This window comes from Coturnix japonica, chromosome 8, assembly GCF_054131305.1.
Source record: "Coturnix japonica strain WE chromosome 8, WE-NBRP24, whole genome shotgun sequence".
In the NCBI taxonomy this organism is placed as follows: domain Eukaryota; kingdom Metazoa; phylum Chordata; class Aves; order Galliformes; family Phasianidae; genus Coturnix; species Coturnix japonica.
Window position 1 is genome coordinate 11,709,044 of NC_140670.1, and position 26,503 is coordinate 11,735,546.

At 44.3% G+C, this 26,503-nt stretch overlaps 1 protein-coding gene across 1 annotated transcript; it reads right to left on the reverse strand.

Moving 5' to 3' along the window:
• Positions 1–16,472: 16,472 nt before the first annotated feature.
• On the reverse strand, positions 16,473–24,192 carry PPIF (peptidylprolyl isomerase F). Its single transcript, XM_015866350.3, has 6 exons — positions 23,981–24,192; positions 22,788–22,818; positions 21,773–21,861; positions 19,361–19,457; positions 18,513–18,588; positions 16,473–18,090 (listed from the first exon to the last, which is right to left on the reverse strand). The coding sequence occupies exons 1-6, from the start codon at positions 24,164–24,166 to the stop codon at positions 17,955–17,957; spliced, it is 615 nt and encodes a 204-aa protein (XP_015721836.1). The 5' UTR covers positions 24,167–24,192; the 3' UTR covers positions 16,473–17,954.
• Positions 24,193–26,503: the final 2,311 nt, after the last annotated feature.

Below are 26,503 nucleotides of genomic sequence, written 5' to 3' on the forward strand. Positions count from 1 at the left end.
ATGACCTTGTGAAAGACAGAAGATGCTGAAAGCACCACAGAGACTCAGCTTTCAGAGACTCTAAAGCACAAGCGTCGAATTTCAAATAGTAGTTCTTGTCCTTTTTCATGGTGAGAGGGGAAAAGAGTTGGTTGGGACGCTGTCTGACAACTCAACTTTCACAACTCTTTGCAGACTGTGAGCTCAGCTATGCAGCATTGGATACAGCAATAATATTAATCAAGGGATGTAAGAGAAATGCATTGAAGTAGATGATTGTAAGGATTTATGTTTATTTTAATTAGAACTCATAGCAATATAGAATATGCATGTGCACGTATTTGAAGCATTTTTACACTTTACATTTCATGTAGTTTGATTATATTATGAAGGACTGGGTTTTTAGTTTGATATTTTACCATGCTAAAATGGGAGGTCTGCCCAACCCTGTACTGGATTCTTGTTTCCTTTAAAAGATTGTTTAGTACAGCACTCACCTCATTGTGTACTAGTGCTAAAACTAACACTGTATCTTATGAATTTCTTCAGCTTTAAAAAAATAACCTAATTACTATTACATTTGTTTAGCTGTACCCACTGACCTTATCAGATTCAGTTGGCTATTTGTACAATTTCATTTTCTGTAACTGTTAAGAAACTTGTACAGCTAAAACAAAAACAGAACCTATGGACAACAGCTGCGGAGGTGCCAGTTCTGCTTCAGCAATCAAGATGACAGCTTACCGAGTGACTATGTTGCTAAAGAGACTGTAAAACCTCTGTTGTGGATTGTCCATAAAATGGCATTCCGACATGTGCCTTATTTGCTGGATAGTATACAGCTTTCCTCTAGTATTCTAGCATTTTAATGCTGTATTATAATAATGAAAAAAACAAAAAAAATCAAGAGTGGTGTGGTTTTCTTGTAATACATTAAAATGATGTCATTATGCTAATTTCTTAGTTTAGGTATACGGCCTCTAACACAAGTGATCCCCTTCATTTAAAAAGAAAGTATTTTTAGTAGACTGATGAGCACGCTGTTCTAGGCTCATACAAACATGGTGCATCTTAGACATTTGGAGCATTGTAACATACCTTAAATATCAAACCTGATTGCTAGGAAGATGAGAGCTCTCCTCACTAAGTTTGCATCAGAGTTAAAACATGTACATGTGTGTACAAGGGAGAGTCTGGACAAGGAACCACATGGATCTGAAGCCCTGAAAAAAGACATTTCTATCTGATGATGAAAGTCGTGCTCCTAGCTGAACCCCATATAAGACAGTGAATTAGTAGTAAATTATTGTTTTAAGCACAAAACATGCTGCTTTTCAGTATAAAAACTGCCAAAAGCTCTGTTCCCATACCTAACTATAGCCACGAAGCCAAGATCAGAACTGAAATAACTCCTTCCACCAGAACTGGGGGCTCTCCAAACGCATGCCATGTTCAGTGCTCCACAGATACTAGAAAAAATACTAAGCAGACAAACAGCAAAATGCCACTTCCCTGTTACCACATCTTCTATGCCATCCCTCAAAAGTAACTTTTTCATATGGAAAACAAAAATAGATTAACACAAAAAATACAGTAGCAACATAAATGATCAAACTATTTTCCTTGACTCTTAATTCCCAAGGGATTTTCCTTCCTGTGAACAAAGTCAAAAGACAATGTTCATAACAGAGGAACTAAGAAATTCTTGCTTTAGGAAAAATAATAGGGAATTCATCACAGGGACTTCACATAACATCCAACTTTGAAGTAGAAGTGTTTTGTTGTTCTTCACTGAAAAATAAACAGTGCACAAAGACTACAATTTTTAAGTCAGCCAAAACACACCACATCCCAGGCCACATCTTGGCATTCCAGTGCATCAGCAGATACACAAGGTAGGCCCTCTTCTGTCTGTATCCCTCTCAAGAAGATGCGCACAGGAGACACTGGCAAGAGAGAAGCCTTAGATACCAAAACACTGATTGCTGAACGTTGACAGTCAGCTCTTCCCACTCAGAAGTGAAACACCTACCTAGAACAACATACAGAATTCTCACTCCTGAGAAGAGTGTAGCATGTGGCTTGTTTGGAGTCCTGAACAAGGAGAACACTGCACTCAGTCTTGCTTTTCTCTAGCATTCACCTCTTGAACTAAGGGATACTATTTGCAGACTCTCACCTCAGCAGCTGTAAGGCTCACACCTGCTCATAGAGCGGTTTGTTCTTACTGGAAGTAACCATCACCCTCTCAATCCTTCCCATCCTCACCTCTTCAGGTGAAAAACAAGCAAACAGGCCTCGGTACAACCTACTAAAACTGCAAAACTAGCCATGCAATGTTTGATTTCAAAAGAAGAAATGAGATAAAAAATAATAAGAAAACCATGTTAAAAATATAGAATCCTTAAAGGGTTATTAACCACAGAGCCACAGCCCTGGCTCAGGAAGTCCCAGAGCACAGGAGCAGACTATGCCAACAGACATTTAATTGCCTGGTTTTAATAGCTGTTGTTGGAAAAAAGACACTTGAGCCAGTGCACATCTGACCACTGAACTGGCATGAAAGTGTCTGTTCTGCTTCATTGTAGGAGCATATGCATGTAGTTCATGCAGGTGCAAGTCCATTTGTGTGGCACAATACTCAGTCTGCCTGCTCAGTTCCTAAGGAAATGCCCTCTGGTTTCTCAGCACTCATGCTTTGGAAGAAAACCCTGCAAGTCACCCACAGGCAGGCTCAATTGGGTTAACAGACAAGACACTATTCACAACCCCATCATAACTTGTAGTATACAGTCAAACACTCCACAAACGTAATGACTTTGGTGGGCGGGAGGTGGGTTTGTTTTTATTTTGTTTTTAAAAATTAATTGCAGATACTTTTGTTGGAAAAGCTGACCCCAATTAGCTGTGTTAAGGGTTATTTTAAGCCCATCCACACACTGCATTCCTGCTTGCTGGATGTGCCACTTGCTCAGGCTCTCCCAGTAGTGGTGCAGGTTCAGTTCACTGTATGGTTCACTGGTGGCATGGCGGAATTTACTGAGTCAAGTAAAATTTCTAAGAGGTGTTTGCCTACCTCACAGGATCCTAAAGGTGTAGTAAATGGAGCTTGTAATGATGAAGTTGTAGGATTAAAAAACAAATGAGCAGAAATATCCAGCAGTGGCCTCTGGACCCCTGCAGCTGCTATTCAGCATTGCCAAGAACTAGGGAAGACCTGGCTTGAGGCCATGAGTATGAGCTACTCACCAGCTCTGCAAAGGAAGGAGACTTGGTCGTCCCTTGTGGCCACGGCTGTGCCATGTACCTTGTGCCATGCCACAGCTTTGTGGGAGGTAATCAGGTGGTGGCAGGCTACAATGATGGCTTTCATCCATGCAGGGCACTAATATTCCAGTTGGGGAGATCCCAAATGATCAGAGGTGCTGGCTAGCTTGTACACATATTTTGCCTCCACAAGTCTTAAACAATATCCTTGTACCCAGGGAGCCTATATCCTTGTATACAGGTAGCCCATCACGCTGCTTAGCACCCTGAGGTGCTCCTGTGTGAGTGAAAGCACATTTGGCTCCAGGGAAAGCACAAGATCTGCAAGCAAATGCAGACCAGGATGGAGAAATGCTTCACAATTTATCTTTTCTGCCATAAATATGTCTGCCCATCTCTCTGCTAGGAGAGGAAATGTCAGTCTGAAGCAGACAGAAATATTCAGACAAAAGGAGTTACATCTGGAGGCTTTTGTGAGATGAGTGGAGCCAAAAGAAGAAAGTGAACTTTTTCTCCCCCGATTTCCTTCCTATGTTGAGCCCTGTGTGCCTCCTCACAGGAATTTAGTGCAACGAGAGAAGAAATAGGGGCTCAAAAAGGCTTTACAGCCCCAGGAAAGGTGAAGTTCAGTCTAAGGTATGTGTGATTTTCTCCCTCGAGGACTCTACATTTGAAATATAGCTTAGATTTCTTTCTTTTCCTTTTTATTTTTTTTTTTTTTTTTTTTTTTTAATGAGAATTTAATACACTTCATAAACCTGATCTTCTCTTCAACACCTTACCAGAAAACCTGGCAGATTTCAAAACAGGTTTTTTAAATATAAGAAGTAGGGGAAATTTGTCACTTTAGTTCCTTTTGAAAAGGTAGACAATACAGCTGGTAGCATTTAACTTTACAGTAATGGGCATATAAAGTTCATTTTTGCTCCTGGCAGGTATTTTTGTTTTCTTAAGAGTTAAAAACTGCTTTTCTTTTAACTGAGATCCTGCTTGGTGTCTAACACGCTGCCAGTCCCTTTCAGGAATACACAAGGAAAACCAAAAACAAACAAACAAACAAAAGTCTGCTATTAATTCACTCCAAAGCTGTTTCCTGTTCTCCAGGTCAAAAGTAAAAGTAAAAAAATAAAAAAAAATTAAAAAAAAAAATCCCTGTAACTAAACTCATCTTCTGAAAAACCCATCTGTTTAAAATCTTCTTGGTCACTAAACTGAGACATGTATGTTTAGACTGTAAAACTGATCTGCCTCAGCAGAGCATCTTTCATCCTAGTTTGCATGTGACTGCACATGAAATAATTGGAACTACAAACTTCAGGTTTCTAGTTGCCTCCTACCTCTCCTTTTTCTCTTACCACTCTCAGCTCCCCCTATTGCTGGTACTTCTCAGTCTTTAGCCTTCTGTAAGATTTTTACTTCAAGCCTGAAGTCCTCTGACTTGCTATGTACCACTTCTGGATTTTCTAAAGCATCATTTTGGATTACCACAAAATGCTGTCCCATCTCCATGTCCTTAGCATAGCTCTTAAGTAACTCCACTGCAGCCCTGGCCCCACACCATCAGCAGCATGACAAGTGCCCTGGTGCTACCCAGACTTAATAAAATTATTTGGTCTATTGTCAAGTAATTTCCTGGACTTTTTGTTGTTGTTTGTTTGTTTCTTTCTTTTTAAAGCATTAGGAAGGGCCCGAAGTTTATTGGAAGGTTACAAAGAAACAGGTTGTCCAACTAGGCAGGGTTTAACCAGTGCTTAAATGCAGCCATTTCCAGATGGGAAGGAAGCAGGTGTCTGACCATAGCCATTTCACTGCACTCACAGGAAGCAACACAGGACCTCTACAGTCAAGTCACGCTTACAGCTGTTCGTCTGTTCCTCACACAGCCCCTAACTTTAGTTCCAAAAGAGAACCTTTAGAGAACCAAAAGGAAAACTTTTCAAAACATGGGGCCTGAGGGCCTGATTGCCCTGTTAGTCTCTAAGCACTGCCACCTGCATCTGGGTTACAGACCAGGGCTGTGGCTTTGCTTTCTTCCTTGCATTCTATGGATATCTCCATGCTAATATGAAGTACACATCAGGGCACTCTCCTGCTCCAGGAGATCTTTCTGTCAGAGATGAACTTACTTCTTCCAACCCTATATGAACTGCTCCATTTCTTTAGCCAGCTAGAGGCACTGAAAACATTCCAGGACAGAAAGCACTTTGCTATAGTAATACTGAAATGTTAGGGGAAGACAAGTGGCATGGTGCAATGATTTTGCAGTGAAGGGAGAAGAATATCCTGCACTCAGTAAGCCAGGAGTGAAAATTACCTCCTCAGTTTCTCTTCTTAGCACATTTAGTTGCCTTGTGAGAGGAAGCCCTGGATAGAATTAGCAGATGGCTCTGTAAGACTGGAGCTGGTAAGCGTGGAAACTTGTGCAGCCCGCAGCCACAGCCCTGGCTGGTCCACCACAAATGCCTAACTGTGGGGGACTGTCTCTCTGCAGGATGGGAGCCAGTTTCTAAGCTGGGCACATGGGTATATTCTGCAACTGTAAGCCTTGTAAGGTTTCAGCACCCAACACCACCTCAGTGTCCAGTGTGATACAGCTGGATGGAGGGAATAGCTGACAGGCAGGGTGATGACTGTTTCTGTTGGCAGGAGATGAGGCAGGAACAGAGCTGTGCTGCTCTCCCTTGGAGAAGTGATGGTGACAGCAAACGCCTCCTTCTCCCCCCAGCAATGGTGTCTGTACTGCTCAGGCAGGGAGCAATCTGATACTGTCCCTGAGGAAATTCTCCAACTCACCAACTGAGCACGATTCCTTCTTTGTAGCCCTCCCCCCGGCACTTGCCAACAGAAGGGAGGACAACACAGTCTGGCCTACCCATCTCCTACCACCAGTGGTGGGGTGGGGGTTGTGTTAATCACATGGAAATCACTTTGGACAATTAAACATGTAGATGAAAGGCCAACTGGCTGCACATGTTGCATGGGGCATGACCTAATAGCAATCCCAGCAACTGAGATGATATAGTGTGAAAGCTGGATTAAACAGGTCAAGTAAATTTGGAGCAGCTAAGATAAACTGAACTCCCTTCCAAAGCATATGGTAGCATGTCCTAAACATGCCAAAACTGTGATAAGCTTGTTCCACAGTCACACTGCCAGTGGGAGAGAGCGAGGATGGTTATTTTGGAGAAAAGCTGCTCAAGAGGAGTTGTCAGGAAGTCACACATATTCGTGGTTGAGCAGCATGCTGAAGCCTGGTGGGTGCTGAGCTAGGCCAAGCTGCCATGTGTGGCTGCCTGCTCTGGGGTTTGGCTCCCCCATAAACTTCTACAATGATTGGCAAGATATGCTGACAGCCCCCAGCAGCTTGGCTAGCAAATGGAGATGTCTTGCAACATCTGGGCCCAATTCCCACTCAGTTCCCACATACACCTGCATTGAGCTCCCCTTGCAGGCAGTTTGGTATGGAAAGACAGTCTGCACTTCCCATCACAGGCTGAGCAGGGTGGGAAACATCACAAACTGAGCAAATTCCAGCCTGAGTCTGCAGCATAGAAAGAAGAGGTAGCCAACAGTGCAAAATATTCACCCATCCCCCTGTGCTATTCTCACATAAAAGCACCATTGGTAACACATACGGTGCACAATATTTTATTGAAGAAATATAGCTCCGTTAGAAAAACCAAGCAGCCATCAGCCATTCTTGCACAGATTACCTAGGCTGTGAATTAATCATACTGGGAGCTCAGGGAATCCAAAGTGAGTTGCAAAAGGCCTTGGATGAACCACAGCTCTTTTCCACCACATAGTCCTCAGTGGCCACCCCTGCCCAGGTCAGCGCTGCTCAGGGACTGCAGTCTCTCACAGTGCTCCTATTTTATTTTCTTAACATTTAATTACCATATGCTTCATATTATCTTTGTTTTTACTTTGCCTTGGCTGTCCCAATCCTTTGGCTATACTAGATAATCAAAAGTTGTCAGCAGTAAGCCGTTAGATAGTAAAGCACAGTACTTGAAAGATAGGAAATGTTAAGGGTCAGCTCTTCAAATTATTCCTGTATGGTTTTCTGCAATGTGTAAGGGACTTTCTCCATCTTGAACTCATCACTGGAAAAGATTTTAGCTTGTATATGTGGTTTCAGTGCTGCTCTTTTGAACAGCAGAATGTCAATATCATTACTAATTGCCAAAGCCCTGCCCCATTTGCAAGGACAGGAATGGGATGTGCATATGGCATGCAATTTCCAGAGTAGGATGATGCATTAAGGGTACTATGCGCCAAAAACAGCTGGACAACACACTCCTGTTTTCTACTTTCTCCATGAAATGTGTAAATGTACCAAAGCTGATGAATTTACAGTTGTACACATAAAACCTTAGAAAACTTGCTGAATTAAGGCTGCACTAACTGGGGAAGGAAGAAAAAGTGATCTAAAAGCTTGGCGACTATAACACTCAGAAAGATCAACATGGTGGAATGATGATACAAGAAATGTAAAGACAAAATAACTAGCCGCATAAGAATGCATCAAAAAGTGCTCACCTTTCTCTGAAGATCTAGGCTCACAGGGGAAACTCCATAAGGCAGAGATCTCCAACCAAAGAACCTTCCAGAATGGCAGTCAGCCCTTAAATGAGGTCTAAGAGTGTTGCAGCCAGGCTCTACCCCTTACAGTCACACAGCTGGATTGCCTTCACCTGTGCTCCCAGGGCTCACCTGGTTCTTTCCCCAGGTGCTCAATCAGTGGTTCAGGCCATGACTCAACAGTTACAGCACAGTGACTCCTAACTATACACCCTTGACATTAGGGAGGAAAATGCTGTGCAAGGCATTGCCACAAGAGTGGTTGCCAGAGTGCTGCTGCTGGCACAGGCACATGATAACCTGACAGGTTGGCTGTGCCCTGAGCACACTGTTGTGTTCCCACAGTGGAACTGGAGAAATGCCCCCTGCCATTCTGAAGACTGCCTTCTGGCTGAGGTGTAGCAGGCTCGTGTGGTTCCAGAGTGGCCTTCAGAAGCTCCCAGCTTACCCAGGACAACAGCTGCCATTTTGTGCAGCCAAAATGACCTGAAAAATAAAGCATTGCTGCAAGATTGTTCGAGGGCTGAGCATGCCACTTCTGCCACCCTGCCCTCTGTCAACTGGGCAAGGAACAATGACAGTCACAGTTATCTTCAAACTCTCTTGTACCACAGAGAGCAGGAGGGATTTGGGAGCTGTGTCAGCTGGGGACTGCCACTGCAGCAGTAGCAGAACCTACCCATGAGAGCCACCCAGACACCCTCCTGATGGCCTCTTATGAGAGGACCTGCTCCAGGCCCCCAGCCAGAGCAAATCACCCAGTCAGAGTTCTGCTTCCTGACCCGTTGGTAGGTGTGTCCCACCCCCAGTGGGCCTTTATGGGAGACATAAGGGATCAGGATTTTGCGGTTTAGCATCTACAGCAGTGACAAAGACCAGATTGCCACCACAGTTATTTCCTCTTTTAAGTAAAAGGGGAAACTGTGGTATCTCACACACCTCTGAGCAGAAATAACTGACAAACACCAACTCCTTAATGGCAAAGGCTGCCATTGACAGCATCCGGGCTCCTCTATGGGATGCTGAACCACTAATTTCAAATGCTGCCCTATGATGTGAAACACATTTATAGCTGTAGTGATCAGTGTGTTTTGGAAGACTTGCTTTTTTAAGTAAACCCCCAGGCTAGACGCTGACATCAGTTTTACATCTCTTGGTTAGCTCCCCCAGCTCAGGATGAGATCAAAACCCAGCCCCACACTCTGCTGGCTGCTTGTGCAACACAAGCACACACACACACTAACATCTCTGGACATCTCCAGGAGCAATGGAAACTCATAATTCTTCTGGACAGGATGGATTTCCTGCTGAATTTAATAACAACAGTTGGAGACAACCGTCTGGATACTTGCTGCTTTGAGATAACCAGCCAGTAAAATAACTTTGGTGATTTTCACTGCAGAAAATTCATACACAACAGCCAGACATTTACTCTCCTATTTCTCATCATCGTTGTGCGTATTTATAGAGCCCCCTCATCCAAAAAAATGCATAAGAGTAAGGAATAAAAGTCAAGAGAGCCCACTATCAGCAAGATTGCTTTTTACAAGGTTTTCAAAATCTACTCTGAATTTCAGGGCTCTGGGTTGGAACTTTCACAAGAGCTCTAAATTTGGCACCCAGTTCCCTTTGAATTCACTTGAAGCTGGGAGTCTGTCTTCCTTCAGGGCCTTCAAAATCCCTAGTTTTTATCCACTAAAATCAATGTGAGAGAGAGAGAGACTTCTAATAGGACAGAGAAAGTAACTCCTCCAAGATCAGATTGAGAACAAGAGTAGAAAGAAATGATAAGGAGTGCTGGCAAGGCAAGATTCAAATCAGGAAAGAGGTTTGTGGTTTCTTCAGTTTTAATATAGTCTGAGTCCAAAAAGGAATGTTAAAGCATCCAGCCTGACAGCCTGCATGCTACAAGGCACTGAGTTTCAGCTAGTTGCTCTCATATTTAGCCTAGTAACTCTTCTGGCATGCTTTCACCTGGGCTGGAATACTCACATCAATCGGTAGCTTGGTCCAACACTCATCATCCTCACTGCTCGGGCATTGGTTCTCATTTCCTAAATGAATTTGCATGCCTCAGTTTCCAGGTGTTGTTTCTTTTTGTGCTTTCACATGGTGAGTTAAGTACCTGGCATTTTCTCCCACATTCCACTCACACAGCATAATTCAGTCACTTAGTCCCTTCACTTCCAGCCCTTCTCTAGTCCCAGTCTCCGTGACACACCACTGACCTCCCACCCCTCACTGTCCATGTGATGACTACTTTAGGAGAGATGTTTTCCCCAGTGGCTGGGCTGGAGCTAAGCTTCAGGTTTTGAAGTCACAGGCTTGGATGCTGTGCTGCTGCTGCTGTGCTCTGTACACTTTCTGGGAGCAGTGAGCAAGCCATGCATGCAGGGACCACGTCAGCCTGAGCAAGCTTCAGCACCTCTGGATCTTTGCTTGAGCTGGGACCCTCCCTGCTGTGATGGTGTGAGAGAGACCAGCCCCAGTGCTGCTGGCAGCCCAACAGTGTGAGCTCACAAGGAGTGGCCACGCACAGCTGAGTTCCTCGAGGTCTTGCTGCCTCACAGCCTAGTTATTCCAAGGATCCCTCCAACACAGTCCAGCCCTGCAGCTCAGGATGCAGGACAGGCGGCCCAGGGGAGGGCATTACTGGGGTCTGAGGACAACATGGCCTCAGGGACTTAGACTTGCTTCCAACCTGACTGTCATTCAGGGAGGAAATCAATTTGATTTTAAATACTAGAATTCTTTTTTTTTTTTCTTTTTTTTTTTTTTTTGTTACCAAAATTGTCTCCAAACTCACTCCTGCTGGGCCCTCACCCACTGTCATTAGGAAGATGTCTGTTACAGCTTTTTGTTGTCCAACAGGAGTTAATGACCCCATGAATCTCCCTGTGCTGAACTGCCGGAGCAGATTATGGGGATAAAAATACCTCCAGCAGAAGCCACCAGGGAACCAGTCTGGATGGACCTGGGAGTGAAAAGAGCAGCTTGAAGTGGCCCAATGCACCAACTCAGCAGTTTTCCTATCAGAGGAGGTTGAAAACACACTGGGAGTGCGTCCCATTGAGCATCAGTTACCAGCTTTTTATTTACAACTCACAAAAGTAATCGCATTTCAAATCTATCTGAGGAAATGAGTGGCTGCTTTGATTTCTTTCTAAGCTATGAATTTTGTTACCAAAAAAACAACCAACAAAAAACCCCACTGCATTAAAACACAAATGCTGATTATTAAAAAGCAAAGCCAATAAAAATGATCCAGAGGACAACATTCCTTAGTGAAGACCATAAAACAAAAGGACATGGGAAGGACGTTTTAGAAGAAAGCGAGAGGAAATTAACTGCCAGCTAGTCCTGGAAGCAGAGCAGGTCACATGAACAGACTTCAAAACAAGTCAGACACAGTACCCTTTCAGACTCATTATCGATCATGCTTCATAGGATGGAATGTGGCTCCTCGGACACTGCCCACCACACCAGAAGCTTTGCCCTTACCATTAGCAGGCAGGGAGTTTTGCATGCTGTCAGCTCTGGCACATCCAGGCACATGGAACATTTTTCAGGGAAGGAAAAGAGAGGAGGGATTAGAAGTTCCTGGGTGTTTAATTGGGTTAGGTGTTATTTTAAGCATTAGAGAGCAGTTGTAGCTAGCTGCAGGCTTCAGAGACAGACATTCGGTCACAGTTTCATGCCGAGGTTTGATCTAAGTCCATGTCTAGTTTTAATAAACTGGTGGCTGTAATAAAGGGCAAGGAACTTGAAAATGTGCAGGGCTAAGATATAATATTGTATAGTTCACCCTGCAAGGCAGAATGCTGATATCTCACTAATGTAAATTAGAGGCTGTTGGAGAGTTTCCAAAAGTAAAGGACTTAGCTTACATTCTCATTTTTATTCTCTCTTTTCCCCTCCATTTTCCATCTTTCCATGTCAGCTGTGCTCACTCATGCTGATGGTCTTCTGGAGGCCATGAAGCCACCTCGGTGTTGGTCCTCCAGCTCTGAGAAACCTGGCTACAAGACCACAAAAAACAAAACAAAAAAATGAAACAACTGGTTGTTAATTAAGTACATCCCCAGCAGGAAATACTGATGTCCTAATAAATCACACTGCATTGGAATATAAGAAAAATGTCACTCATTAGATAAGATCTAAATTAACCTGAAGATCACAGAAGTGATTTTCCTGCTCTTTTTTCCCTTGGGGACTGTCCTTTTCCAACACATCCCACCTAGCTGGCTAAATGCCAGGCATCCAGCTCAGTGGAAAGGCAGCAATCACGGGACTGTATCATGCAGGTGAGACCAGAGCTGCAATCAGTTTATCATCCAGACACACAAATATGGCTGATTTTGAGTGAAGAATTTGTGTTGAAGCTACAACCTTAGAGACAGGCACTCTAATAACAAAATAGAGGGAAATTTAGGATAACAAATTACATCATTAGAACGTGAACAATTTAGGGTCTTGTTAAGCCCAGGACCTTAGTCAGCAATGACACACTGGGGCAATATTATTTTAACTCTTTGACTCCTTGATAGCGAGTTAAGGCTACCCTGTTAGGGGCTCTGCTTGCAAAAACAACATGGGGAAAAAAAATCTGTTATCTACAAGCTGCTACAGAAGCTGTTGAAAAACTCCATTCAGCTTCATTCCTGAGAAACTGAGACAGCTTCTGGGCAGAGGAAGCTGGCACGGGCTGGTGCTCCTAATGCCTGTAAAGAGGAAGAAAAGGAACTGAGTTCTCCTGGCTGGGATAATAATGACTGCAGCTGCAAAGTCCCACTGAGAGCTTTTTCAGTTTAGAAAGCAAAGAAAACAGAAAGTGCAAAGAATAGGTAAACCTGCTGCCAGATGCAGGATGCTGCTGCCACAGCTGGGGTGGGACACTGGGAGCAGGGGACATCCTTCCCTCACTCTCCTGCTCCTCTGCACCTCTAGGATCAGCTTTGAGAGGTGGCAGCCAGCTCATTAGCTGGAGTAATTAAATGGGAATGAAGCCATCACCTGCAGCTGGACAGTGCTGTGGGGCTGCTGGAAGTGCTCCAGGAATGGGGCTGCAACTGATGGAGAAAAGCTAGCTGCACACATTGAATGTCATGCTTCTGAGTGTCTGTAAAGCGTGGGGCACCATGGGGTCTGCATGCAGTGGGACCTCAAGCAGGGCCATAGTCTGCTGGAGGCCATTCGACTGGGATGGGCTCTGGAAAATTCTTTCATAGTATTGTGAAGAGAAAAAAAAAAAAAAAACCAATAAAAAAAACCCCAAAACATTTCCTTTCATTGCAGCATGAAAGGAGCAGTGCTGGAAAGGTGGAGAAGAGGAAGACGTAATTATCTCCACCACTGTTCCAAAACAGTTTCTGTGCTTTCTGTTTCTAACCACAAGTAACCCTCCAGCTCACCCCGGAAATGAAGTCATCCTTGCAACTAAAAGGAGCCTCTTGTTTACCTTCATTGTATGTTCCTGTGTCTGTGTGCACGAGCACTGTTTTCCAAATCCAGGACAGTGTAGCTCAGAGCAGCTGTGAGGGAAACCAGATGACAGTGCTGGAAAAGCAAGCAGTTCTGCCCTGACCCCATGGGCACTGTGTTAGAGCAGCAGCCAACACTGAGTGGCTGGTCCTGCAGCAATCTCCCCTTCTCCCCCTGCTGTGTTGAGCTCTCAAGCTCTGTGCCATCCTACTCACTCCACAAGCAAAGGGAAGCATTCAGCAGAGAGCTGTTTGGGCTTTTTTCCTGCTTGGAATTAGGAGATGCTGCAACCCCAGTGCCCACCACTGTTTGCATGCAGCAGTTTGATGTATCAAGGATTAGGATCAGCAGGGGCAATGGCAAGAGTGTGCAGTACAAGCTGCAGCTCCCAGCTGGGTGCTGCCCTTGTTTCTGCTGGGCCAGCCGTGGGCTGGGGTAGAGAAGGCAGCATTTCAACCCCTGCAGTTTAAGCATGGGAATGTTCTTTAAAAATTCAGCAAGGCTTTTATAGGGTGCTGGCAGCACAGGCAAACCACGTGACATTGCAAGGCTGAGCTCGTGTGTTGGCATCCCCTGGATTTTAATGCACAGAATCACGTAGCTTTCTCCAAGGACACTTTGCACTTTGTTTGGCCTTGGCAACCATCAAGTTAATAGCAAAGCCTCTTCCAAAAAAATAAAATCCCAACCAAACACTGACTTTTGGCAGGAGAAAAAGAATCCAAGGCACTGCATCACTTGGAGCAAGCACTGTTTAGTACTAATGCAAAATTTATGGCTGCAGCAGAGCTGAACTGTGCAGCTGCTGCCTCCTCATGCCTTGGATCCCAGGGGAGCAGCTCCTGGTTGCGGGGCATGGCTCAGCTGGGTGGAACAGAAGAAAAGGATGGACAGACAGATAGATGGATGGACAGACAGATAGATGGATGGATGGACAGATAGATGGATGGATGGACAGATAGATGGATGGGTGGCATTTGGCCCCAGTCACGAGAGACCCTCTGGAGGGAGCTGGGGGTGAGGCCAGAGCGAGCAGGAAAAGCACCCTGTACTTGCAGCCACTAAAAGCGATTTCCACCTGGTAATTTCAGCAGCTGCTCTGCCCACCTTCCCAGATGAATTGTAAGAGGTGAGTGAAAACGAGAATGGTGACAAAGTTCCCTCCCTCCCCCCCCCCAAAGCTCAGTATCGCACATTTTTAACTTCTCCTTGACCCTGTCTTAAAGACACAGTAATATTTTTTCCCTGATACAAGTTCTTTTTTGTTGTTGTTGTTTTGTTCTGGCTGTTAAAAAAAGCAATGGTTCATCCAAGCTGTCTTTTGGGTGGTTACAGTCAATATCGTCAGAGCCACACTGCAGCCCCTGGATCCACCCAGCACTGCCCTCCTTCAGCTGGAGCCAAGGAATGCCAGAGGAAACACAGCACCCAGTGCCAGGCAGCACAGCAGGAGCCCAGTGCATGGTGCCACTGCCCAGCAGCAGAGCCGGACTCCAAAGTACCACTCAGCAGCAGTGGGCTTACACCCAGTAAATCACAGTGTATGTTACCAAAGCAGCTGGAGAGCTAGCTGTCCACCCAGTGGGGATGCATGACTGGGGCTATGGCTGAGGGCTTGAAGCCCAGTTCCCTGTTCATTTACACTGCTCTCCTACAGTACCAGTGACCTGAGCGTGCTGCTGCCTTCCTGAGGGAGGGGTCACTGTGCTGCTGGGCTTTCCTCCGTTCTGCCCTAACTTCATCAGTCCTAGCGATGACCTAATCCTAATTTTTTGTTCGCTGAACCTCCTAAAAAAAATGAGCAATTCAGTCAGCACTGACTGAACTCAGGTCAAAACCATCAGCAGTGTTTCATTTCCAGTGGTGTCCCAGGACATCTTCACTGACAACACTGCGGACAGCAGCTGCCAATGACCCATGGCACACTCCCCCGGACCTGACTGCTTCGGAGCCAGGAGGGAGGGTCTGTCCAGCCACAAGCCTTCAGCCTGCAGTACAGCATCGGCTGTCCCTGAAAAGGCCATATCAAGCAATCTGCATACATTTCAATGCTTCACATCCTCTAGGCTCAGACTGCAGATACATTGCCACAAGCAGTGCACGCACTGCAACAGAGAACGGTATCTGGTACCTCCGATGCCACTTCTTCAAAGTATTTGAACGTTACAAACACAAACACACAGCCCCAGCCCAGCACCAATCAAAGCAACCTATGTAAGCCGTGTCTGGGACATAATTTGAACACGAGACTAAACAAAAACATTTGTGAGTTTGTTGAAAAAACTCTGCAATATAAACTCGGCTTTTTGCTGCACATCTGTTGGCAGTCCCTGGCTCCAGGCACTGCTCCCCGTGCCCCCCTCACCCCGCGCACCACGACTCGTCCACCCCACGGGTCTCAGCCCAGCGCCGCCTCCGGACCGCCCGGCCCCGCCGACGGGCAGCAGCACCACCTCGCGGTCACAACGCGCTTCGCCTTCCACCTTCTCGCGTGTTGGAGCACAAGGGAAGCGTGCAGGCGGTGGGGATTTAACCTCTCAGACGATTTCACAAGTCACCTCGGTTACTGTACCCCCTTCACAGCTGAAACGTGCGTCCTTTGAGCCTTTCTCCGTCCCAGACAAAGCTACGAGGCAGAGGTCTTTGCTGTAGAAAAGCAGCCTCCAGTGCCTACTCCAGCATCCACCCACACACCAAGACATGGCACAGTGCTGTAAAGGGAGAAGCCGCTGCTCCCCAATGCCACCAGCAAGACCCAAGGGCTCCCCAGAAATGAGAAAGCAGCCAGGAAAACTCTAGTGCCTGCTAGATTCAAGGACAAATGGTTTCAAACTAGAAGAGTGGAGGATTTAAACTGGATAGCTCTTTATAAGGGTGGTGTGAGGCACCAACACAAACTGGCCAGAGAGGAGGCAGGGGGCCCTGTGCCTGGAAACATCCAGGGTCAGGCTGGATGGAATTCTAAGCACCTGACCCAGCTGTAGGTGTCCCTGTTCATTGCAGGGAAGCTGGACTAGGAGATGCCTCTAAGGGTCCTTTCCAAACAAAATTATTCTATGACTCTAAATAAAGCTAAATAGAGCCCACACACACCCACCAGAATTCAGCATCACACTTTTCTACTTTCAAATGAGAGCCCCCAGTCTTAAGAAAGCAGCAACTTTTTCCTTTTATGTCAGAACTATATTTAAATTAGTTTTTACATACAAATTGAGAACACAATCATTATTATATAAGAAACCAAAACAGTACAAATCAATCAAAAATGATACAAAGATGAAACAGCTCTAGTGAGGAAAAACTGATAAATCCCATTTTTCTTTAAGATTACACTCCTCCCATGTATACATAAGAACACAGCTCCAAGAAGGAAAAAACTGCAGTGCAAATTACTTTAAAACCCACGTAGTTAGCAGAATGCAGTGGAAGTAAATTCACAGTTGAACAGAACTATCACATTTTATTTTTTCTCTTCAGCAGAAGATGATCACATAAAACCAGCCGAGTGCTTTTCCCCCCAAGTATGGATATTTTACAGCTTTAGTAATTGCAGAAGCAGTACTGTGAGGTTCCATCATTTGTTACTGACTCAAGGATTCCACACACCAGTTACTGCAAATGAAACAGAATCTGATCAGCTAAATTTTTTTCCTTCTCATGCATCAACCACAATGATTTTGCTGTACCCACTGGCCATGCAATTCCATGGTGACCAATTCTGATTACTGCTGATGGATGAGAAGAAACCACAATGAAAAGAGATACCCAGGGGCAGGACCAGAAGTACAGAAAGATAGCAACAAAGCCCACAGCTCACTTAAATAAGCTCACTATGCTCTAGTTTATATTCTCCAAGTGCAAAAATAGCCCATCTTGAGAACTGTGCTGCGTTCAGTACATGATGGGCCTCAGAGCAGAACTATACTTCAAGCAAGTCCACTGTCCGACAATCTTCTGGCTTATTTGTGGTCTTATTGCACAAGAAAAGCTGTGGAAGCAGGCTGCTACTCAACCCAGAAATCATACTGCTCTGCTAAAGCAAGTAAGGAACAGTTCATTTTTAAACAGTGACCAGACTACAAAAATAGATTTAACATTAAGAAACCCACAGCCATACATCATTAGTTCTACTGGATCAACTTGAGATGCAAAGGAAATGCTTGACATTATTGCTGCAGTTAGCCCTGAAAACACCCGTTAGTACCATTTTTCTGAATGATGGTGAGACAGAACAGGAAAACATTACTGGAACTGAAGGAAACATTGTATCTTACAATTTAGCTTTTATTAACCCCTCAGTTACAGAGTTCTGATCATCAGCCTCACCACCAACTGTAACACCTGAAGCACTCACATATTAAGAACATTATCAGCAGGACAGGCAGACACACTCAGTTACTGTGCTACTGCTTTCAGAACACAGTAGGACTCTGCCAAATCAGCATGGCAGCAACCACCACAACAACTCAGTTCATACATGTTTGATGCTTTCAATCAGTATTATTCAATACAAGTATAAAAGTAGGACCAAGTTAAATACAAAAAAATGGCTTCATATTGCTACTCATGGGATCAGAAATGTTTTCTTTTTCACAATTCATTTTTCACAGCATTGAAGTTGTCCTGAATGGCAGGGCAAAAGGTTATGACAGCTGACCACAGTCAGTAATAACTATCTTTTTGGAGGTCTTTCCATTCTTGGAACCAAAGCTCTCAATTTTTTTCACAACATCCATTCCTTCCTTTACGTGCCCAAAAACAACGTGTTTTCCATCCAGCCTGGAAGAGAAGTAACAAAGGTAGGTTTAATTAGCAATGTATAGCTCAGCAAAAGGATGTAAGCAGACCTTCATAGCTGACACCTGCTGATCTATTCCAATTACAGGAAAGGAGCAACTGCACTTCTAGTGACAAGCAAACCATTTTACAATGGATTTTAGACACATTACAAGAAAGAAAGGCCTTGTTTTGCTGAGACTCATTACTTAAAACTTTCAGTTTACTCAGAACAGAAGTAAGGTTGCTGTATCTGGAACTAGGATGTGTCAAGAAGAACAGTGAGGTAGTTCCAAGTTACACAAAGCTGTTTGTTTTCCATTTTAAGTCAAATAATGGGAAAACAAACACAGTCTAAGAAAACTACAACCCCTGTGGATCCAAGCATCAATTAATTAGGTCAATATGCTAGGCTAAAAACATACCAGTCTGTTTTTGCAGTACAGATGAAGAACTGAGATCCATTTGTGTTGGGTCCTGCATTGGCCATTGAGAGAACACCTGAAACAGAAGTAGGTTTTAGATCAGTATAAGAAGCATGTCATAGAAAAGACCATTCTCTGTTGTAGGTGTCTACACATTCAGATTAATAATGGACAGAAGGCAATTCCTACATTATTACTAGCATCAACTTCCTGTCTTTAGCTATTCCCTCCAGTTCAGCCTCTCTTTCTTCCACAGCAAAAACTGTAGTAATATTTATTGAAATGAACACTAAGTGTAATTAATATCAGCCAACTTCTACTGTGGTTCAACTGCAGCAGTAGTTTCTTGTACCAAGGAAGTAACCATCCAAAGAAGAGACTAAGAATTAATCAGATATTTTTATGCATAGGTTTCCCTTGCTTTTACTGGATTTTATTTAAGCTAAAAAGGACGTGCTTGTATTACAGTAGACATAAGTCCCAGATTGATTTAACTTTCATAGTAACCACCTAAGTAAAAATTAAATGACTTATAAAAGAGTTTTTTAAAAAAAGGAAATAAGAAGCAGTTTAAATTCTACAAAGGTGAAAATAACTAAAATACCAAAAACACACAGATGTTGCACAGTTCCATTGTACACGGAGCAACATCACCTACTATGGGTTGACACATACACACCTGCTACGCAAACACATCTCAGGATGATGCATTGTTAAACATCAGTAATATTTCCATAACACTCACACGCACCACATAACTAAAGCAGCTTTTCCCCCCCCTAAGGAGTACATCTCCAAGAACAATGCATCAAAGGTTACAGAAGAAGAGGAAAATCGTATTTATTTACCAGGTCCTACGTGCTTAAGGAGAAAATTTTCATCTGGAAATCTACTGCCATAAATTGATTTTCCTCCGGTTCCATTATGGTTTGTAAAGTCACCACCCTGAAAAAAAAAAAAAGGCATTAACATTACTAGCACACAAGTGTTTTACACCAAAAGTGTCGCTATCAAAATATACTCATCTGCTCTAATTTAAAAGTAATTTTAAAAAATTAAGTTTTCTTAAGCATGGTCATACAAGAAGATTTTTAATCATGTAACTAGATGAAGGAGAAATAAACTAAAAGCAAATTTCTACTCTATATATCATTAATATTCTCCAGCTGACATCCTTAACTCCCACAACAATCTTCCTGTATTATCATTATTATTCTCAAACATATAAAAAAAATCAGTAGTACTTCAAAGAATTAAAAGGCCCTCAAGCAAATACATTATACCAAGATGCATTTCCACAAGCACACAAGGAGAATTTTATCCTCATCCCCTTTAAAAAAAAAAAATCCCCATCACTATTAATCATTAACAGCTTTCCTCATGTAAGGACTGAGAGCTGGCAAGGTAGCAGCATGCACCTGAGCTCCCACTGACACAGCAGGCAGACACATGCACATGTCTGTGTTGATCCAGCATCACTTAATTGGACGGCCATGTGGAAACCTATAGGTGAACTGACAGATGACTGAAAAACATCCAGTACCTTTGGGAGTCATAATCCAGAACTTCTTTATTTATTGCTTTAAATTAAAAATATAATAGAACAGGCCACTCCTCACAAAAACAAGCCACAAATCAGACGCCTATATCATACATTTTTCTTCAGGAAAGCAGAAACCATTGTTGAAGATTCTCATGCACACCATGCTACATCCAACTCCACGCTTCCTCAGCTGCACGTGCTTGTTGGCATGGATGTGGCCACCTCCCTTAGATTACACATGAAACCTAAAAGCCTAAACCAGAACCCTACCACAGCCACTCCTAAGGGCAGCTCCTAAGCAGCACGCACATGAACTCATTGGCTCCGCTCCCACAAACTGCTGTGCTGGCACACAGCACTCATGCAACAAGCACTGCACGTGATACTCATCTTTGTGTTCTCACCTTGAGCAATCTCTTCTGACAATAACCTTTGCATATCATGTGCTGTAAGGAGGCATCTTAATTACAAGTCATAGCCATCACCTGGATATGACTGCCTCTAATTAGGCATACTGACTGCCTGACTCACATCAGCACCCCATCTCAGCAAGTGGAAAGGCCTATGGCCTGGTTCATCTTAAAATAATTACAAACTGTGACAATGTTTCACTTCTGTAATGACTACCAAGTAATTCCCAGGTGTTAAGTCATCATCTCACTGTATCATCAGCCACCTATATCCTCATTTCAGGTTCATTTTGGCAGACAAAGGAAGCAGATAAGTAACACCAAATTATATAAACCTCACAAATTAGTGGTATAACTGAGGATAGGATTTCTGTTTTATTTATGACCCCAGCAAGACTGCTAAATTTTGTCAGTTTATCAGCACCACAAAAGCTGAATTTGCATTTCAAAGGCAAGATGTTACGTTCTTTACAGCATACCTGTCCACCTTCTTAGGTAGAAATAGGTCATAAGATGAGGGCTTCTTGTTCAAAGAACCATTTACTACAAAAAAAAACCTGAACAACCAAACAAGGATGAGGGGCCACCACAGCCATCAATTAATACTGAAAGCCCATTTAATTTCCAGTTGCTTTCTAAGCTATTCTACAATACAGCGTTGTAGAATACCCCCAATGGAAGTGAGGTCCACCAGGAATGATACAGTCCAGTGCACTATAGCAGCAAAAGGCAATAAGTGCTTCCAAAAAGGCTTTTCTTATCCCTCAAAAAAAGGAAGAGCTAACATGGATTTTATTTCAGAATTTTGAAAGGCCTCTTTTAAATCAAAGCCACCTACTCTAGGTGTGCTACCCTCCCAAATTTATCCCAACGCTTTCCACTCCATCATCCCCTCCCTATTTTTTCCCCAGAAGCACAATGTTTGCTCTGAACAAATTAAGCCACTGAAATTAGACACACTATTTTCTGAGCTGGCTTCAGAGGTAAGACTGCTTGTCATTCTACCCATAAGCAGTTCACCCAAACAAGTGCCAGTCACCAAGCGTGCCCCACCTTCAGTACACTCCTATAAAAGCACAGAGCCTTATGCCAAAGTTGCTTTTTCTCTTTTAAAACTAATCTATACAGAATTTGCATCTATTGGTACAAAACATGCCAAGCAGCTGCCACAGCAAGATCAGAAACGCAGGAAGCAAAAGTGAGAGCAGAGGCACTTAAAATGTTACTACTGGTATCATTGGTTCTAAAACTACATCAAGAGCATACAGACAACATTAGCAGAAGTAAAACCAAATGGTAAACATTACCTGGCACATAAATGAAGGAATAACTCTGTGAAAGGTGGATCCTTTATAACCAAATCCTTTTTCACCAGTACAAAGTGCTCTAAAGTTCTCTAGAAAAACAAAACATAAAACATTATCTTCCCCGTACATGATATATCATAGACTCAAACACAGTTAACTAGGCCAAAGTTCATGAACCAAAAAAGTCAGTATTATTGAAATGACCGCTTTCATCCTCAAAAATCCTCTGCTCTATAGCTACAGATACAAAGCCTGAAATCTGCCTCAGAGCACAGTACAAACATGCCCTCTCCCCACACTGCTCTTTTATTTACTGCTGTATCTTAATCATAGTCCTAAGCCCCATCACTCTGAAATTAAAGGTTTCATTTTTTGCATCTTATGCCTTTGCTCTCTACATTAATTGTGCAGATGACACTTTTCCTTCACCAATTCACCCATGGGGAACTGAAAGAACACACATTTTTTAGAACCATGAAATAAGCAGACAAGGCAGGAAGCACCTGGAAAAACACACAAACTTTGCAACATGGACACACTGATCTAGCACACGTGGATAGTTGACCCAGCAGTTGGCAACCCTGCCTGTGGTGGGGGGTTGGAATTTGATGATCCCTGAGGCTGCTTTCAACCCAAGCCATTCTACAGCCAGTTAGTGGCAAGGAAGACAAACTCATGTATGCTGCCTGAGAATCCAAATGCAAGGGATACCATCTCCTACACTTGCCTTTCCTATTTCTTTTGTGGTTTAATTTTTAATGGGAAGCAATTTGTCTCGAAACTTATTTACTTACCACTGTTGGCCTAACATGGAGTGTACTGTTTGATTTTGTAATTGCAGAAAGACCATTTGAAATAGCAGTAGACTATAACCCCACTCACAGCACCACCTGATAAAGTTCAGTGTGTATTTTTCTATTTAACAACTGGAAAAGGATGATGGAAATGGTTTCCATGAAGCACAGAACATTATTCTTCCCACTTCAAGTATGAAAATCACAAGGTGCTGCCTTACCTGCTGTCTTTGGAACAACATCGGCTTTCAGCTGTAGGAGAAAAATAAAACAGAAATTAGATGGCTTGTCTAGATATACACAGAAAAACCTCTGTGTGACAGGCTGGTTCATCTAAACCCTTTTACCCAAAAATGAGCTGTTAGAAATCACAAGCCACCCAAAAATCTAATGTTTGCCCAGTGTGGGCAAGTAATGGTCACTAGTGAACAGCATCCTTTCTTCTGCAGATTTGGTCAAGTTAATGATAACTGATCTAAGCAATATCTGAACACAGCCCTGAAAACACTGAAACATCAGAGGGAACCTATGACAGACAGCAGGGACAAAAGCCCCACTAGTATAATCAGGGCAGTAAGCTCTCACTAGCACAGGGCAATCTGTGAAACCTTATAGAAAGGAAAAAAGAAGAACAGAAACTGTGTATCAAAACTGACTCATGTCATCATATCCACAGCCACCACAAGCAGGAACTTCTGATTGTGACTGCTACACTGCTTTTCACTAATCCTAAAGACAAGCACTATATGCCATCTAGAAAAAGCAACATCAGATAAAGATGGCATTCGGGGCATGTAATATCACCTAGACATTCACTGAACGTTACAGAAGAAACTTGCTCAGCAGGACTTTAACCTCTGACCATCCCAAACGTAAGAGTGCAATTAACATATATACCGACATTTCCCAGGATGAAGAAGCAGCTCCAGCCGAACATTAAATCATTTCGATAACATCCTTATGAACCACACAGACATGTGTAAGTACATAAGGGCACACGGGGCAAAGCCACCCCACGCTCACTGCACGGCCAAGGCCGGTTGTGCCCCTGGATCGTCCTCGGGCACGCAGCCTCTTCACTCTGCTATGCAGCAGTTGCCCGCTGCAGCACGTCCAGCGGATGCCGGCCGCTGGCTTAACAGGGAGAACTGAGACGGGGCGGAACCACACGGAGAACCCAGCGCAATGACCGGTGAGAAGCAGCAGCAGAGACACGGGGCGGGCATCGCGATCCGCCTCGGTGGCGACAGACGGGCGCTCCCGAGTGAAAGCGGAGCCCGGAGCGGCTGCCCACCCTGATTGCAAACCGCCACTCGGCCCCTCCCCGCACTCCCAGCTCCCATCACCTCCCCGCCCTCCCGTGACCTTGCGGCCCGCCATGCCGGCCCTCCACCGCTTTCCCTGCCCTGCCTACCTCCAGCACGACGCGCCCCAGCGGCTGGTTGTCGGCGCCCACGTCCAGGTACACCAGCGGGTTGCGCGGACCCGCTCCATCCGAGCTGCAGCCTCGGGCTCCGGCTGCCCGCATGCAGGAGAGCCCCGACGGCAGCAGCTCCCCGGGCGGGCGCAGCAGGCGGCGGGCGGCGCTCAACACCAGCATCGACGCACGAGTCCCAGCACAGCCGTACGAACACAGCGGCGCCTCCACCGCCTTTTATCGGCTCGGCAGCGCCGCTGGGGCCGCCGCGGCTATTGGCTGCACTCGCGCAGCCGCCGTGGGATCATCCGGCACCGGGCTGTGATCGAGAACCGGAGAGGAGGAGGCGCTGCTGGGCGGCTGGTGCTGCTAGAGATGCGCGGTGGAATTGCAGTCCCGATTAAGGTTTGTGTTATCAATGAGAACAATGGCTGAAGACGATTTAATCAGTGTCGCTCACCTCAGGAAGCCGTGCATTGCGCCCTGCCGTGAGCGCAGAGCTCAGAGCCCCAGCGCACAGAACAGACGGCTGAAAAGCTCTTGCAGCGACTTGCAGGACTCTCGGATGTGCCCAGTGTCACTGTGTTCAGTGCCGTGGGCTTTAATGGAGATTATGGAGGGAAATGATAGATGCAATATGAGCTTTAGAAAATGTATCCATGATCTGTATCTATAACAGACAAAAACAATAAACCTGTCCCCAAGATTCCCAAGTGTCTGTGCCATCGCAGGCTGAACGCTGTTGATGAGGCAGCAACAGATTCACTGCAGCACCAGGGCAGTGACAGGAGCAGCTGTGCAGGGGATGGTTTCCTGCAGCCCTGATCAGGAAAGCATGTATTGCTGGCACACAGGGAAGAGCTGCATATGAAACTGCACATAGTCTCCTGGTTTTTGTACGAGTACCAGCTGCCTTAAGGTGATTTACTGTGGATTTGTTTAACAGTGGCCCAATCAGCATGCATGTCTAGTCGCCTTTTATCCTCTCAGCAACAAATCCATTTTGGAAAATAGTTCAGTTCACCCAGCCATCAGTCTACCAATCTGCTTATTCTCTGATGAACATGAAAAAAAAAAAAAAAAACAACACATAAAAAGCACTCTTTCTAGTGTTAATTATAGGAGCCACCAGAAGCACAAACCAGAATGCGCACTTAGGTGTTAGGTTTTGTGTGTTCCTATAAGAAGAGAGTTCTGGCCCCGAAGGGCTCATTGTTTAATAAACAAGACAGAAGATAAGCAACAGAAAGCATTGCTTTCATTTCATACTCTGAACTGTTTTGTTCAGTTATCGGGTATCTTGAGTAGGCCAAGCAATGCATTCCCCCACACTTACTGCTTTGTGAGAAGCAAAACAACATGCTTTCTTTCACAGCAGTATTCCACTTGAGAAGATAGGCTAAATTATTATTTCCAGGCTTATGGAACAAAGCCACTAAACCACCTGTCATGATTTTCTACCTCTGCACAATCAGTGAATTGAAACTTGTACGGAAACTTGTCCCAACTTCAAGAACTTGGGAGTTACAGAGGAGTCATTTTCCAAGAAAGGCGGAAAAAAGTGCCTTAAAAAATCTGCCAAAAGACCAACCTGGATCATGAGAGCAGGAGAGATGGTGAAAGACCCTTCCATTATACTGAGTGACTGCAATGAGAAATTAGATCATACAAGTGAATGAAGGGTAAAGAGTAACCATTCAGTTACATGTATAGATTAGAAATGTTTCCCCTGATCAAGTTTTCATTTTAGGAAATGTGAATTTCTCTGCAGCACACCATGTACATGAAGGGTGAGTTTCCCCACATGACTTCATACTAATTACTGACAAATTGTCATACAAGAAAAACCTCAATCCTCTCACACTCCTTACAGCTGTGATTAGCATTTTCCTTTCGGACATTAGGAGTGACCTTGCTTACCTGGAATTCATTACTCAGCCACCTTGCATAATGTATAGGGGGGTTGTATGGTGCTCATGCACCACCTGACTGCTTGAGGAACATTTATGGAGAGTTCACAGTGGGCTGGCAGGGCATGAGGGAATCACAGAATCACAGAACTGTAGGGCTTGGAAGGTACCTCTAGAGATCATCACATTTTAAGATCAGGTGGTAATGTGACATTCTAGGCAGGGGTGTGTTTTAGAAGTGAATTTCAGTTGCTGCTCAAGTGGGACATGTTTGTAGTGTTTACAGAGGTACAGACAGCAAGGTGCCATACCCACAGCCCCACACAGCTCCTCAACAGCAGTACGACAGACTCCCAGCTAAGGGTTTTAATGCTCCTTCCCCACTGTAGCATTTTGCAATAATTTTCTCTGAGTTCTTTGTTTCAAATTGACCTCCTTTCTGTTCTTTTCCTCCTCAGAGTACTTAGCAGCTTTCTACCTAATTATTTTCCTTATTTTGTCATATCTGCATGACCGTTCTTCTCTCCTACTCTGTTCCATAAGTGACCTGCTTTAATCATCTGCCTCGAAGAGCCTTGAATGTTCCTTGAATTTGTCATGTGTGTCAATC